This window comes from Nerophis ophidion, linkage group LG17 (genome assembly GCF_033978795.1).
Source record: "Nerophis ophidion isolate RoL-2023_Sa linkage group LG17, RoL_Noph_v1.0, whole genome shotgun sequence".
Classification (NCBI taxonomy): Eukaryota; Metazoa; Chordata; class Actinopteri; order Syngnathiformes; family Syngnathidae; genus Nerophis; species Nerophis ophidion.
The window spans coordinates 2,253,320-2,271,026 of NC_084627.1; the positions used below are offsets into that span (position 1 = coordinate 2,253,320).

At 42.0% G+C, this 17,707-nt stretch overlaps 1 protein-coding gene across 2 annotated transcripts in view; it reads left to right on the forward strand.

The window, feature by feature from the left end:
- Positions 1-17,707, forward strand: part of unc5cb (unc-5 netrin receptor Cb) — a 446,958-nt gene that overhangs the window by 323,248 nt on the left and 106,003 nt on the right. For both annotated transcript variants that reach the window (XM_061875702.1, XM_061875703.1), the window contains exon 4: positions 2,236-2,339. In XM_061875702.1, coding sequence (XP_061731686.1) covers positions 2,236-2,339 — 104 coding nt within the window. The remainder of the gene's footprint in view (positions 1-2,235; positions 2,340-17,707) is intronic.

A 17,707-nucleotide genomic window follows, 5' to 3' on the forward strand; every position in this document is an offset into this window, starting at 1 on the left:
GCACTTCCTAGTTTGTTCTGTCACCATGGTTGCATATAAGTTTCACCTGTTCCTTGCTTTTGACGCACACCTGTTGTAATTACTGCCTTTTCCGTTGCTTCGACCTCGCAACAGGTGACATCGCTATCTCCGCTTGTGGTTTTGTACTCGTTAGCTTCCACGCTATTCCTTGTTTGTTTCCCTAGCTTCCATGCTAGCGTCCTTAGTTCCTTCTAGCTCACATGCTAGTTCTGTTGGTTTTGTTTGTAGTGCCTTGTGCAAGTGTTTTTGTTCCTAGTCTGTTTTTGTAGTTAATAATAAATCATCATTCTTACCTTCACGCTGTGTCATTCCGCCTGCATCCACGAGAGAACGCAACCACATCACCACAATGCCAGCTAAGCGTCACACACTCGCCTTTTGTTTAGTTTTTGGTTTAAGCGTTAGATACCTTTTTAACGGTTACTCTGCCAAGCTCTAGTCAGCACAGACACTCAACAAAATGGCACATTTGCGGAGTATAATTACTGGTTTGCAAAAAACATGTTTTAACCCAATAAGGGGAAATTACATAATCTCCCACGGCACACCGAACAGTATCTCACGGTACACTAGTGGTGGTGTGATAGAGGATCAAGGAAAGCGGGTAACTAAAGGGTATTAAAGGGTAACTTCACTCTTTTTTGGAATTTTGCCTATCGTTCACAAGCATTATGAATTAATACATATTTTAAAATGCATTCTAACTCCTAAATGAGCTAACGTAATGTCCTTTAGTTCAGTTTTTTCCAACTGTTTCTGAGCCAAGGCACATTTTTTCCATTGAAAAAATCCCGAGGCACACCACCAGCAGAAAACATTAAAAAAGTGAAACTCAGCAGCCGATATTGACAGTAAAAAGTCGTCCTCGCAATTGTTGGATGTGAATTCAAACCATAACCGAGCATGCATCACGACAGTATAGCTCTTTTCTCAAAGTAGGTGTACTGTCACCACCTGTCACATCCCCCCCTGACTTATTTGGAGTTTTTTTAGTTCTTGTCTTGCGCTCCTATTTTGGTGTTGATTGTCATGGCATGTACTTTGTGGACGCCATCTGCTCCACACGCTGTAAGTCTTTGCTGTCGTCCAGCATTCTGTTTTTTGTTTACTTAGCTCCGTTTTGCTAAGCTTCAATGCCATTTTGGAGCACTTGCCTTTTTTTATTTAGAGTTTAAGCATTAGGTACTGTACCTTTTTACCTGCAAACCATCGTCATCGTTCCCAACATCTACAAAGCAATTAGCTACCTGCCACCACCTACTGATATGGAAGAATATTACACGGTTACTCTGCCGAGGTCGTTTACAAGCATTATGAATTAATACAAATTTTTTAATGCATACTAACTTGAAAATGAGCTAACGGAATGTCCTTTAGCTCAGTTTTTTTCAACTGTTTCTGAGCCAAGGCACATTTTTTTCATTGAAAACATGCCGAGGCACACCACCAGCAGAAATCATTACAAAATTAAACTCAGAAGCCATTATTGATGGTAAAAAGTCGTTCTCGCAATTGTTGGATGTGAATTCAAACCGTAATCAAGCATGCATCACTATAGCTCTTTTCTCAAAGTAGGTGTACTGTCACCACCTGTCACATCACACCCTGACTTATTTGGAGTTTTTTTTGGTCTTTTCCTGTGTGTGGTGTTTTAGTTTTTGTCTTGCGCTCCTATTTTGGTGTTGGTTGTCATGGCATGTACGGATGTACTTTGTGGACGCCGTCTGCTCCACACACTGTAAGTCTTTGCTGTCGTCCAGCATTCTGTTTTTGTGTACTTTGCAGCCCGTTCCGTTTTTGCTTCGTTCTGCATAGCCATCCCTAAGCTTCAATGCCTTTTCTTAGCGGCACTCGCCTTTTGTTTATTTTTGGTTTAAGCGTTAGATACCTTTATATCGTCGCCGTTACCAACATCTACAAAGCATTTAGCACCTACTGATATGGAAGAGTATTACCCGGTTACTCTGGCGCGCTTTAGTTACATTTAGAAAAAAAAATCATAATATGACCCTTTTAATGCGCCTTATGATCCGGAAAATACGGTATTAACAACTTATTTAAGGCGGGAACCCTGTCATGCAAAACAAAAATGGCGTTGGCTCCTAGGAGGTTGTACTATATTGTGTGTATAGTTTCTTCATCTGTTTGTTTTTGCAATAATTGAAATAATTCACATCAACTTCAAAATGTTAACGTTTTTTTCTCTCTTTTTAGACTTGAGGAAGACTTTTGACCAAGAGCCCCTTGGGAAGGAGGTATCCCTGGAACAGGAAGTGTTGCTCCAGTGCCGACCACCAGAAGGCATCCCATTGGCTGAGGTAAGGTTCAACATGGTATCCACTAGGGTTGTACGCTATACCGCTATTAGTATAGTACCGCGATACTAATGGGTAATATTCGGTACTATACCGCCTCTAAAAAGTACAACTATGTGTGATCCTGTAACTACTTGGTAACTGGTCTAAAAGGTGGGTCTATTCTAAGGCTAGAGCAGGGGTAGGGAACCAATGGCTCTAGAGCCAGATGTGGCTCTTTTGATGATGGCATCTGGCTCTCGGATAAATCTGAGCTGACATTGCTTAACACGACAAGTAATGAATAATTCCGCTTGTAATCACAGTGTTAAAAATAACGTTCAAAATATAAAACATTCTCATGCTTTTTTATGTTCAAGAAGTTGCGTTAATGGTAAGAAGTAATTTATTTATTATCGGTTAGTGTGGGGGCTTGCCCTCCTTGGGGTTCTTCAGATCACCGAGCACCGACATGAGAGCCTGTTTTAGGGTTAGAATATTGTTTTATTTTTCAATAAGTCTCTCAGTTGCTTTCCAGCAATTGTCTTTTTCTTTTTCGTCCTCACTCGCGCTCTGGCTCCAGCCCCAACCCCGTCCCTCCTCCTGGCTGCTGCTTATAACAGAGCGATATGTGATTAGATAACAAGGCCCAGGTGGGCCATCTACGCTGATTGAGGCCGGTCCTGGCAACACCCCGCTTCGGTGCAGGCCCGCAGGCCACGCCCCCTCCACAGTTAGCTTCAGAATAACAATGTTATTATTTGTGTACTCAGCGTTATTACAAAGATTAAGAGACCTATTATACTCTAGAAATGCTGGTCTTACTTAAAAATGCACGTGTTTAGTTGTGTACAGTGTTAAAAAAATATTAAATGGCTCTTAGGGAAATACATTTTAAAATATTTGGCTTCTTGGCTCTCTCAGCTAAAAAGGTTCCCGACCCCTGGGCTAGAGTATACAAATGAGTTTTAAGATGGGACTTAAATGCTTTTAAATTAAACCATTTGTTTGCCTCCCTTCCAGTCTATAGTCAACTCTTAAAGCCGCTTTTGAAAAGGCTCACTTTCAGCAACATAAATAGAGGATGAAAGCCTAGATTGATGTGTGGGGTGGGGGGGGGGGGGGGGGGGGGGGGTACTGTAGCGTGCGTGTTGTGGTTGGAATGAACCCTGTCAAGACTCGTGATTGACCTGGAAACGGCGAGTTAACCGAGTGGAACTGCACAACATTTATCCGCACTCAAAGTGCTGACAGGCTAAACGGTCCAAAGTTTTCAGGCGCTGCTCGACAGACCTGTCCTTAAACAATCCTGGGCTGGAGCTGCTGCCGCAGCCAGAAAAAGGGTCTCTCCCCCAGGGGACTTTTCGGAGAGCTTTCAGCCTTCAGCCGGCTCTTTGGGATTTGCCGGCTGCTGCGATTAGGGACACAGCTGGGTTCCGCATTGACACAAATGGCTGACCGTGATTGGCCAAGCGACCGAGGCGCGTCGCTTGGGTTGGTTGAAAAATGCCATTGTGTTATATTTGGGGAAAACATATCTTCATTCTCGGGGAGGACATGCAAACTCCACACAGAAAGATCCTGAGCCTGGATTTGAACCCAGGACTGCGTGGGTTCCCTCCGGGTACTCCGGCTTCCTCCCACTTCCAAAGACATGCACCTGGGGATAGGTTGATTGGCAACACTAAATTGGCCCTAGTGTGTGAATGTGAGTGTGAATGTTGTCTGTCTATCTGTGTTGGCCCTGCGATGAGGTGGCGACTTGTCCAGGGTGTACCCCGCCTTCCGCCCGATTGTAGCTGAGATAGGCGCCAGCACCCCCCGCGACCCCGAAAGGGAATAAGCGGTAGAAAATGGATGGATGGATGGATGGATGTCTTCATTCTGTTAAAATGGGTCATCTCTTTTTTTCAATTGTAAGAATGTTTTTCTAGGGCCGGGCGATATATCGATATACTCGATATATATCGGGGGTTTATCTCTAGAAAATGACTATATCGTGATAATCGAGTATACATTCTCACGCAGTTGCTTTTAGCTGCTGGCATTACACTCCACTCGTCTTTCTTGTCCCTCCTTCTCACAGAGAGGAAACAAGGGCACCTCCTTACACACGTTATGCTGTGATGCTAACGGTGAGGTGCGAGTGGTAATACGAGAGAGAAAAGGTCTGAATCTGGTAACAAACAGAAAAACAGCACGGGATCCATCATCCGGCGGCGGTTTGGCTTCAAGCGAAGTGAAGTGAATTATATTTATATAACGCTTTTCTCAAGTGACTCAAAACGCTTTTTACATAGTGACACCCAATATCTAAGTTACATTTAAACCAGTGTGGGTGGCACTGGGAGCAGGTGGGTAAAGGGTCTTGCCCAAGGACACAACGGCAGTGACTAGGATGGCGCAAGCGGGAATCGAACCTGCAACCCTCAAGTTGCTGGCACGGCCACTCTACCAACCGAGCTATGCAGCGGGAATATGTTCAACATTTATGCAGCAAAAGCGTCGCTACAAAAAGTAGCACCACTGCTAATGTAGCATCATTTGAAAAGTCACCCGCTAGACCATGGGTGTCAAACTCTGGCCCGCGGGCCCGTACAATTTCATTTGGCCCTTAAGGCAATCTCAAATTCACATTAGAGCTGGCCCGCCGGTACTATAAAGGCACTGCCTTTAGCGTTATCTACAATATGTTGTCACGTCCGCTTTTACTCCATGCAAACAGTGTGATATATGCGACTTGTACACACACTTAAGTAAATGCCATGCATTCTTGCTCAACGGCCATACTGGTCAGACTGAGGGTGGCCGTATAAACAACTTTAACACTGTTACAAGTATGCGCCACACTGTGAACCCGTACCATACAAGAATGACTAACACATTTCGGGAGAACATCCGCCAACATAAACACAACAGAACAAATACCCAGAACCCCTTGCAGCACTGTCTACCACCAAAACCCGCCCACCACTACCAAACCCACCCATCTCATTTTTTTTTTTTTTTTAAGATTTATTAGCCTGTGGAAAAATGTAATGTTGATATTTACCTCAGAAGGCTGCAAATAGAAAAGAGGCATTAAATGTTTTATTGAAATTGTATTTATTTGACCTTTTTTTTTTCCGTTTGTTTTTTGAATGTTGATTTTGCACTATTAAGTTATAAAATTATTGCTTGTTCCATATTCATTGTTCAAGAAAATCAGTGTAGTTCACTGAGCAATAATTATCAATTTATTCATGCACTTTCTTTTGTTACCTCCAGGCTTCAATGTTTGATTCATTCATTGATGTTATTTTATTTTCAAATTTATTATTAGCCTATGGACAAAGTTTATTTTGATATTTACCTCAGAATGCTGCAAATAGAAAAGAGGCACTCAATTTTTATTTAAATTTTATTTGATATGCCATTGATATTTTTTAATTACTATTATTATTATTTGAAACTCGATTTTGCATTTGGGTTCCTATTAAAAAGTTCATTTGTTTAACCCTTAGCCCGCGGCTTTGTTCAGTTTAAAGTTTTGGCCCACACTGCATTTGACTTTGACACCCCTGCGCTAGAGAATGAAAAGTGCTTGAAACTCCGCATGTCAACATCTCCGGCCGGTGCCACACCTACAAAACGCAAGGGTGAAGTGTCTTGCTCAAAGACACAACGGACATGACATGACCCATTTTTATTCACTGGCTTCTAACCCTGCATGAGACTTTAAACCAGGGGTCCCCAAGCTTTAACACTTGGGGGCTGCATTGGGTTGAAACAATTTTGCCAGGGGCTGGGCTATATATATATATATATATATATATATATATATATATATACATATATACATATATATATATATACATATATATATATATATACATATATATATATATATATATACATACATACATACATACATACATACATACATACATACATACATACACACACATGTATATGTCCAGGGTGTACCCCGCCTTCCGCCCAATTGTAGCTGAGATAGGCACCAGTGCCCCCCGCGACCCCAAAGGGAATAAGTGGTAGAAAATGGATGGATGGATGGATGGATGGATATATATATATATATATATATATATATATATATATATATATATTAACATGCACACGCATACACAAGTCTCCAAAACGTTAACCACCATGTTGCTACAATAAAAAACAAGCAAAGGAAAATATAAAAAGTGGTACTGTTTTTATTATATATATATATATATATATATATATATATATATATATATATATATATATATATATTTATTTATTTTTATTTTTTTTATTTATTTTTTTTTCCGCGCACTAATTGACTAAAAGAGCACGCACTTGCCGCTGATGATGTCAAGTTATGGATGGGAAAATGCATTTTTTTGACAATATGATTTGCCTGAGCGGCTTTGCAACACAACAGGTAACAACAGTAAAATGGATCAGAAAGGACAGATTTAATCAAAATGAAAAATAAAATAAAGTTATTATTCAATTTTTTTAAACTTGGGACTTCCCGCTTGCTGGATTTTGGACGCCGTAGTTTGGGGACCCCTGCTTTAAACTGTTTTTAAGTTTTTTTTTTACTCTTTTTAACTTTTTAACTGTTTTTTTATATTCAACAAATTGTACTTAGGGTAATTTATATTTTATTTTTCAACGTGTATTTTATTTCTGTTTTAAATGTTATTTTTTTTTAGTCTATCCCTGGGGCCGGGAACCTTTTTGGCTGAGAGAGCCATGAAAGCCAAATATTTCACAATGTATTCCCGTAGGAGCCATATAACATTTTTCAACACTGAATACAACAAAATTTGTGCATTTTTAAGTATGACAAATATTTGTAGAGTATAAGTCTCTTATTCTTTTTAACAACATTGTTATAAAAGTTAACCAATAATACATATAATACTTCTTACCATTAATGCGACATCTTGAACAGGTGCGGTAGAAAACGGATGGTTGGATTAAAATGCATGAGAATGTTTTATAATTTGAACGTTATTTTTTGACACTGTGATTACCAGCGGAATTATTCATTACTTATCGTGTCGGCTAAGATTTATCTGAGAGCCATATGCAGTCATATGGCTCTAGATCAGGGGTAGGGAACCTATGGCTCTAGAGCCAGATGTGGCTCTTTTGATGACTGCATCTGGCTCTCAGATACATCATAGCTGACATTGCTTAACACCAGACCTGGGCAAATTAGGCCCGAGGGCCACATGCGTTTTGCTATTTAATCAGGCCCACCGGACATTCCCAAATAATTTTTTTAGATCTTAAAGATGGAAATTGTAGCTGCCATCATGATGTGCAGTGATGTTTTCTAATGACCGTGAATCTTGAACTATATAAAGTAATTCAATGGTTGAAATCTGCTCTTTTGCATCATATACTAGTTACTATAGTAATATAATTAGTTACTACGCTAATCTAATTTGTTACTATGGTAATCTAAGTCACGGCAGCTCTGACGAGGCACCAAGCAGTGTGGGCGGTGAGCGTTTCCACAGAGTGTCTCCAGAGCAGTCAACCTGAAATGCGGGTGTCAGGTACGGATGCGGAAATACATTTTTACAACAAAGTTCTAAAGCTTTGTGATATATATCAGATTGTAAGTGAGGTTTTTTTCCCCCCTCACTTTCATATTTTGATGTGCTTGTTGCACTTTTGTTGCGTTTTGCTTGATTGTAAACATGTCGATCGAAAGGTGGTTTTGTCAATATTCAGTGTTTTATCGTTCATAGTTGATATTGTAAATCCCACATTCTTTATTTTCATGTACATTCTGAGTGTTTCGTTCAGTGAAAAAAAATGTAAAATTCCATTCTGGGTTTTAAGAGAGTCTCTCATAACTTTTTTTTAGCATTCAATCTGACATTATTGTGAGTTTTTGTATTAGTGTTCCTAAAAATCAAATATACCGGCCCCCAGACACATTTTTTTCTCTAAATTTGGCCCCCGAGTTAAAATAATTGCCCAGGCCTGCCTAACACGATTAGTAATAAATAATTCCGATGGTAATCAGTGTTAAAAATAACGTACAACATATAGAACAGTCTCATGCATTTTAATCCATCCATCCGTTTTCTACCGCACCTGTTCAAGAAGTCGCATCAATAGTAAGAAGTATTTTATTTATTATTGGTGAGCTTCAGAATAAAAATGTTATAAAACAAAATAAGACTTATTATACTCTAAAAATGTTGGTCTTTCTTAAAAAATGCATGCATTTAGTTGTATTCAGTTTTAAAAGTTATTATATGGCTCTCACGGTAATACACTTTAAAATATTTGGCTTTCATGGCTCTCTCAGCCAAAAAGGTTCCCGACCCCTGCTCTAGAGCCATAGGTTCCCTACCCCTGGTTTAAGCATTCCACACCTTTTTACCTGGACTCTGCCTCCCGCTGTTTCCGACATCTACAAAGCAATTAGCTACCGGCTGCCACCTATTGATATCGAAGAGTATTACACGGTTCCTCGGCATAGCTCGGGTTGGTAGAGTGGCCGTGTTAGCAACCTGAGGGTTCCAGGTTCGATTCCCGCGTCCGCCATCCTAGTTACTGCCGTTGTGTCCTTGGGCAAGACACTTTACCCACCTGCTCCCAGTGCCACCCACACTGGTTTAAATGTAACTTAGATATTGGGTGTCACTTTGTAAAGCGCTTTGAGTCACTAGAGAAAAGCGCTATATAAATATAATTATCTGAGAGCCATATGTAGTCATCAAAAGAGCCACATCTGGCTCTAGAGACATAGGTTCCCTACCCCTGGTCCATCTTTTGCCTCTATTTCTTTTTGGTGTACAGCCCTTTGTTCTTCAGCTGTGATAGTTTTTAAAGGGCTTTCTAAATAAAGTTGGTGTGTTATGGTAGGTTGGTAGAAGGTGAGGATCGAACCAGGAACCCTCAGGTTGCTGCCACGCCCACTCTCCCAACCATGCACCACGCCGTCCCCTCTCTTCAATGATCAATGCTTTGTGTTAATTGATGTGTCCGAGCACTTGGAGCATGCCCAGTAGAGTACATTGTGGTGGTCTGCATGTACAGAAACCTGCTCAAATTTCTGTTAATTACTTCGCCTTACCTCATTGTTAAAGAAAGACAAACGTTCCATTGCATCATGAATTTTTTTTTCTCGCTTTTCTCCTCCGTCTCTGAGCTCAAACACAGCTGGGGAAAAGTGAAAACTGCGTCAGGCATTTTCTTACTCAGCCAGAGAGGAGGGCGGGTGAATAAAAAACAAAACAAAAAAAAAAACAGATGTGCGACGTCTTGGGTTTCATCCGGATCAGGAGAAATATGTTGCAGACGCCGCGATGGAAAGATCTGTCATATTTCACCCCGGAGGAGAAGATGAGACGTGGAGAGCCGGTGTGGTTGCTTGACTGCGGCTTCAAACCCAAACACTCGTAACAATTTTGTTATTAAATCACGCTGACTGCATGTGATGGACTTGGTCCGACTCGGGTTCTGTGGTGTTGCAGCTTTGTCGCTCGGTCGGGAAAGACAAATCACGCCGACTAACCGGTGATAATTTAGTGGGGGGGGTTTGTGCAAAAAAAGTACTGAGCTGTAATTAAACCTCGGGGGGTTGACGAGGAAATGACATATTTCATATAATTACACTGCAGAAACTGAAATCTGAGTAAGATTAAATATCTCAAATAAAGGTGATATTTGCTTATTTTGGTATGATAAGATAAACCATCTCACTAAGCAGATTTTATGAGAGTGTTTTACTTGTTTTAAGTGCCATCCAGCACCATCTTCTTCCGCTTATCCGAAGTCGGGTCACGGGGGCAGCAGCCTAAGTAGGGAAGCCCAGACTTTCTTCTCCCCAGCCAATTCGTCCAGCTCTTCCCGGGGGATCCCGAGTCGTTCCTGTCAGAGTTTGTTGTTGATGAACCCCGAGATGCAGAGATGGAGGAAGGCACGGAGTGAGAAAACAGGATTTAATAAGTGAGTGAGTGAGTGAATTATATTTATATAGCGCTTTTTCTCTAGTGACTCAAAGCGCTTTACATAGTGAAACCCAATATCTAAGTTGCATTCAAACCAGTGTGGGTGGCACTGGGAGCAGGTGGGTAAAGTGTCTTGCCCAAGGACACAACGGCAGTGACTAGGATGGCGGAAGCGGGAATCGAACCTGCAACCCTCCAGTTGCTGGCACGGCCGCTCTACCAACCGAGCTAATACTACGACAAAAACAAACCAAGGGTACAAACAAAAAGCGCGCACGTGGGCGGATAACAAACAAAAAAGGCCTAGCGTGGAAGCTAGCAGGTATCCAGCAGGAAACAGAAGTCGAACTTATAATATTAAAACAAACTTAGAAGCAGGGAACAAAAGACAATAAGCTACAAACCACTATCAAATATATATATCGACACGACACGGCAGGTGGCAACGACACAAGAGCGACAATAATCCAGCACTGACTGGAGGAACAAAGCAGGTAAAATAGGAGTCGGGCTGATTGACACCAGGTGTGGCCAGGTGCCAATCAGCCGCAGCTGAGGGGAAAACAACGCACAGGAGGGGAAAAAAACAGGAAACAGACAAAATAAGAGCGCTTGACATGAACTAAAGACAGGAAATATTAAACACACAGAGGAAAAACTAAAACACAAACAAAATGTCAGTGGCAAGCCTGACAGTTCCCAGGCCAGCCGGGAGACATAGTCTTCCCAACATGTCCTGGGTCTTCCCCGTGGCCTCCTACCGGTCGGACGTGCCCGAAACAAGTGTTTCGGGTGGCATCCTGACCAGATGCCCGACCACCTCATCTGGCTCCTCTCGATGTGGAGGAGCAGCGGCTTTACTTTGAGGTCCCCCCGGATGGCAGAGCTCCTCACCCTATCTCTAAGGGAGAGACCCGCCACCTGGCGGAGGAAACTCATTTCGGCCGCTTGTGTCATGTCTATGTGATCATGTTTTGTTTTAGTCATGTTCGGTTTTGTTTTTTGGACACTCAGTTCCTGTTTTTGCACTTCCTGGTTTGTTTTGTAACCATAGCAACTCATTAGTTTTCACCTTGTCCTCATGTCACGCACCTGTCTCACGTTTTCCACTCGCACACCTGTCTTAATAAACTAAACCAAACTAAACCTGTTTTCACTGATCATGTCACTGTTATTTAAGCCTGTCTGTTTCTGTTCTTCGTTCTGGAAACATCACCTTCTACCACCATCTATCACCCTCCATCACCTGCTACGCACCTTGTAATCCATGCCAATGATCCATGTCTCGTTCTCGTTCTGTTCCAAAGTAAGTTTTCTCGTTATTTATGCCACAGTCCAAGTTTTTGTTTGATGTCCATAGTTTGGCCTTAGTGCGAGTTTTGTTTACACAGCCAAGTTTTTGTACCAGAGCTGCTCACCCTATTTCTAAGGGATAGCCCCGCCACCTGGCGGAAGAAACTCATTTCGGCCGCTTGTGTCATGTCTATGTGATAATGTTTTGTTTTAGTCATGTTAGGTTTTATTTTTTTGACACTCAGTTCCTGTTTTTGCACTTCCTGGTTTGTTTTGTTACCATAGCAACTCATTAGTTCTCACCTTGCCCTCATGTCACGCACCTGTCTCACGTTTTCCACTCGCACACCTGTCTTAATAAACTAAACCAAACTAAACCTATTTTCACTGATCATGTCACTGCTATTTAAGCCTGTCTGTTTCTGTTCTTCATCCTGGCAACATCACCTTCTACCACCATCCATCACCCTACATCACCTGCTACACACCTTGTAAATCCATGCCAATGATCCATGGCCCGTTCTCGTTCTGTTCCAAAGTAAGTTTTCTTGTTATTTATGCCACAGTGCAAGTTTTTGTTTGATGTTCATAGTTTTTCCTTAGTGCGAGTTTTGTTTGCACGGCCAAGTTTTTGTACCGCCACTGCGCGCGCCTTTTGTTTGCCTTTTTTTTGTGCAGTTATTGTGTTAAAATAAAAGATGTCTTTACCTTCATACCATCTCCGGTCCAAGTTCACTTGCATCTCGGGAAAAGTATTGACAACTTGTACCCATGATCTTGTCTTTTCGGTCGTAACCCAAAGCTCATGACCATAAGTGAGGATGGGAAAGTAGATCGACCGGTAAATTGAGTGCTTTGCCTTCCGGCTCAGCTCCTTCTTCACCACAACGGATCGATACAGCGTCCGCATTACTGAAGACGCCGCACCGAATCGCCTGTCGATCTCACGATCCACTCTTCCCTCACTCCTGAACAAGACTCTGAGGTCTAGTTCTGCCCTGACGTACAGTATCTCACACATCTTATGCATTTTTTTATTGCGATATATCTTTTCAAGGGACAATTCTGTAGTCATGAAACCTGGATATGTATGCCTTGCGTTGCACTGTGGATTTACTATCCACTGAAAATGAATTGAGACACAGTAATCCATCCAGCCAGGGCCAACCCACCCCTCCCCGCCCTATAGGCAAAACTCTCGCTGTGCATCAGGCCCCCGTGTTCCATGGTAGCCCCCGTTTTGGGTAAAGAAGCACATATAAAATGTTAATTAATGAATGACCGGGCACTGCATAGGAAATCTAACATATTGTCACCTTTGTAAGTATTCCTCGTTCCTTCAATCATCCATCCATCCATCCATCCATTTCTACCGCTTGTCCCTTTTAATCAATCCAAGTTTATACTGTATTTAAGCCTGTCTGTTTCTGTTCTTCGTCCTGGCAACATCACCTTCTACCACCATCTATCACCCTACATCACCTGCTACGCACCTTGTAAATCCATGCCAATGATCCATGTCCCGTTCTCGTTCTGTTCCAAAGTAAGTTTTCTCGTTATTTATGCCAAAGTGCAAGTTTTTGTTTGATGTTCATAGTTTTGCCTTAGTGCGAGTTTTGTTTACACAGCCAAGTTTTTGTACCAGAGCTGCTCACCCGATTTCTAAGGGATAACCCCGCCACCTGGCGGAAGAAACTCATTTCGGCCACGTGTGTCATGTCTATGTGATCATCTCTTAATTAGAGATGTCCGATAATATCGGACTGCCGATATTATCGACTGATAAATGCTTGAAAATGTAATATCGGAAAATATCGGTATCGGTTTCATAAAGCAAAATGTATGACTTTTTAAAAACGCCGCTGTACGTACTGGTACACGGACGTAGGAAGAAGTACGAAGCAGTTGTGTCTCTCATTCAGAGCTACTCCCGAAAAACTTCCAAGGCAACTATTCTCCCGAATTTTTCCCGATTTCCACCCAGACAATGTCATGATCCTTGGTCCGGATCATGTTTTTGTAATGTTCTGTTAGTTTTGGACTCTTTTAGTTCCTGTTTGACACCTGAGTTTGGTTTGGTTGCCACGGCTACTTATGATTTTCACCTGCCGCTGGTGTTCGGGACGCTCACCTGGCTCTAATCAAGAGACATTATTTAAGCCTGTCTTTGCCAGTCAGTCGACCTGGCGTCATTGTTTGTTTCATGCAATGCCATAGTTTCTGCCAAGTGTTTGCCAAGTAAATTTAATTTGTTCCATGCCAGTCTGTTAGTTTTTTGCTTCATGCCGTGTCCCTTGATCGCACTTGAAGCTAATGCAAAGACTTAGCGCAGGAAACATGGAACTTTACAAAACTGTGGTATGAAACAAACTAAACTTAAAGGGACACGGCATGAAGCGAACAACTAGCATAAACTATGGCATGAGACACATTAATTTTACTTGGCAAAGCATGAGGTGAACACTTAGCAAAAACTGTGGCATTGCATGAAACAATGATGCCAGGATGACTGACTGGCAAACACAGGCTTAAATAATGTCTCTTCATTAGAGCCAGGTGAGCGACCCGAACACACGCACTAAATATAATTAGTCCCATGCCATAGTTTATGCTTGTTGTTTGCTTCATGGCGTGTCCCTTTAAGTTTTTTTGTTAATGCCACAGTTTTGTAAAGTTTCATGTTTCCTGCGCTAAGTCTTTGCATTAGCTTCGAGTGCAATCGGCACCTTGTTCCTTCGCCTTGTTTTCTGTTTTGTACCTAGCCGAGTGTAATTTACCTGCAAGTCCTGTCCGGAGTCGTCCGTTTGCATCCTGGGAGAACAAACCTTGCAGTAAGCTGCGACCTCCCCCCGTCGTGACAGACAACCTTATTGGGGACGTGCTTTAATGACACTGCATTTGCGTGCCACCCCAATCGCATAATATCTACGGCTTTTCACACACACACACAAGTGAATGCAAGTCATACTTGGTCAACAGCCATACAGGTCACACTGAGGGTGGCCGTATAAACAACTTTAACACTGTTACAAATATGCGCCACACTGTGAACCCACACCAAACATGAATGGCAAACACATTTCGGGAGAACATCCGCACCGTAACACAACATAATCACAACGGAACAAATATCCAGAATCCCTTGCAGCACTAACTCTTCCGGGATGATACAATATACACACCCGCCATCCCCAACCGCGTCCACCTCAACCTCCTCATGCTCTCTCAGTTAGAGCATGTCCCAAATTCCAAGCTGCTGTTTTGAGGCATGTTAAAAAAAACAATGCACTTTGTGACTTCAATAATAAATATGGCAGTGCCATGTTGGCATTTTTCTTTTCCATAATTTGAGTCGATTTATTTTGGAAAACCTTGTTACTTTGTTTAATGCATCCAGCGGGGCATCATAACAAAATTGGGCATCATGATGTGTTAATTCCATGACCGTATATATCGGTATCAGTAATTAAGAGTTGGGGAATATTGGATATCAGCAAAAAAAGCCATTATCGGACATCTCTAATTATAATTATTGATTTGCAAAAAAATATTTTTGGGACCAATTAGGTGAAATTGCATAATTTCCCACGGCACAGCAAAAAATATCTAACTTGCCGCGGCACAGTGGTTGAAAAACACTCTGTTACTGCATATGTCAGCAGACTAATTAGAAGCCTTTCTTTGCTTACTTAACACTAAAAGACCGAAAATACGGTAATATTGATATTGGGGGCTCCAAGTGAAATTGTGCTGAGGGCCCTGCATCCATCCATTCATTTTCACAGTCTGTGGCTGCATGAGTGCTGCCAAGATTGGAGAGCTACAGTTCATGATCATGAATTCGAACATAACGTGCGTGAAGTACAAACCCTGTTTCCATATGAGTTGGGAAATTGTGGTAGATGTAAATATAAACAGAATACAATGATTTGCAAATCCTTTTCAACCCATATTCAGTTGAATATGCTACAAAGACAACATATTTGATGTTCAAACTGATAAACAGTTGTTGTTTTTTTGCAAATAATCATTAACTTTAGAATTTGATGCCAGCAACACGGGACAAAGAAGTTGGGAAAGGTGGCAATAAATACTGATAAAGTTGAGGAATGCTCATCAAACACTTATTTGGAACATCCCACAGGTGTGCAGGCTAATTGGGAACAGGTGGGTGCCATGATTGGGTATAAAAACAGCTTCCCAAAAAATGCTCAGTCCTTCACAAGAAAGGATGGGGCGAGGTACACCCCTTTGTCCACAACTGTGTGAGCAAATAGTCAAACAGTTTAAGAACAACATTTCTCAAAGTGCAATTGCAAGAAATTTATAGATTTCAACATCTACGGTCCATAATATCATCAAAAGGTTCTGAGAATCTGGAGAAATCACTCCACGTAAGCGGCATGGCCGGAAACCAACATTGAATGACCGTGACCTTCGAGCCCTCAGACAGCACTGTATCAAAAACCGACATCAATCTCTAAAGGATATCACCACATGGGCTCAGGAACACTTCAGAAAACCACTGTCATTAAATACAGTTGGTCGCTACATCTGTAAGTGCAAGTTAAAGCTATACTATGCAAAGCAAAAAGCCATTTATCAACAACATCCAGAAACGCCGCCGGCTTCTCTGGGCCCGAGATCATCTAAGATGGACTGATGCAAAGTGGAAACGTGTTCTGTGGTCTGACGAGTCCATATTTCAAATTGGTTTTGGAAATATTCGACATTGTGGCAATCGGACCAAAGGGGACGCGATCCATCCAGACTGTTATCGACACAATGTTCAAAAGCCAGCATCTGTGATGGTATGGGGGTGCATTAGTGCCCAAGGCATGGGTAACTTACACATCTGTGAAGGCACCATTAATGCTGAAAGGTACATACAGGTTTTGGAACAACATATGCTGCCATCTAAGCGCCGTCTTTTTCATGGACGCCGCTGCTTATTTCCGCAAGACAATGCCAAGCCACATTCAGCACGTGTTACAACAGCGTGGTTTCGTAAAAAAAGAGTGCGGGTACTTTCCTGGCCCGCCTGCAGTCCAGACCTGTCTTCCGTCGAAAATGTGTGGCGCATTATGAAACGTAAAATACGGCGGCGGAGACCCTGGATGTTGAACGACTGAAGCTCTACATAAAACAAGAATGGGAAAGAATTCCACTTTCAAAGCTTCTACAATTAGTTTCCTCAGTTCCCAAACGTTTGAGTGTTTTTAAAAGAAAAGGTGATGTAACACATTGATGAACATGCCCTTTCCCAACTACTTTGGCACGTGTTGCAGCCAGGAAATTCTAAGTTAATTATTATTTGCAAAAAAAAATTTTTTTTATGAGTTTGAACATCAAATATCTTGTCTTTGTAGTGCATTCAACTGAATATGGGTTGAAAAGGATTTGCAAATCATTGTATTCTGTTTATATTTACATTTAACACAATATGGAAACGGGGTTTGTATCTTAATGTCCGCATGGACACATGATTCCAGTCTTCTAGCCCTTGTCGCAGGTCGCCATCCTTCATACGGACATAACTATTTAGCGGCGTAGGAAGAAAGAAAAAGCCTGGGTCTCTGTAATGTGGCTTTTTGTAGCCGAGAGCTACCAAAAGATTTAGTCATAAAGATGAAGAGGACAACTGAAGGGGCCAGCGCTCCACACTCAACTTTCCCTTTTCAGATCCTCAGCGAGAGGCTTTCATTAAAATCCCCAAAAGGCTTCGCACACTCGTCTCCTTTCATGGCCAATAATGTGTGTCCGCTTCATAAAACCGACTTAAATCTCCTCCGTGAAAGAATGCGGCTTTATTTATTGTTCCCGTCCTCCGACGCGCCTCCAGCGGAGAGAACCTCCTCACGGCGCCCGGAAAAGGAGGGGAGTTCAGAGGTGATGCGGCGCCGGTTTCCATGGAAGCCGCACTTGGATTCCGGCATCTCTTCGGGCAGTCGGGGTCCTGCCGCGTTATCGTTGGTACTGAGTCACCGATGCTCTTCAAGGGGGAGGTGGAAGGAGAACCCTTGCTTCCATGATTAAATCCAGCGGGAACAAAGTGTCTGCGCTGTAGTTTAAAACAAAATAAAAACAGAATACAATGATTTGTAAATCCTTTTCAACTTATATGCAGTTGAATAGACT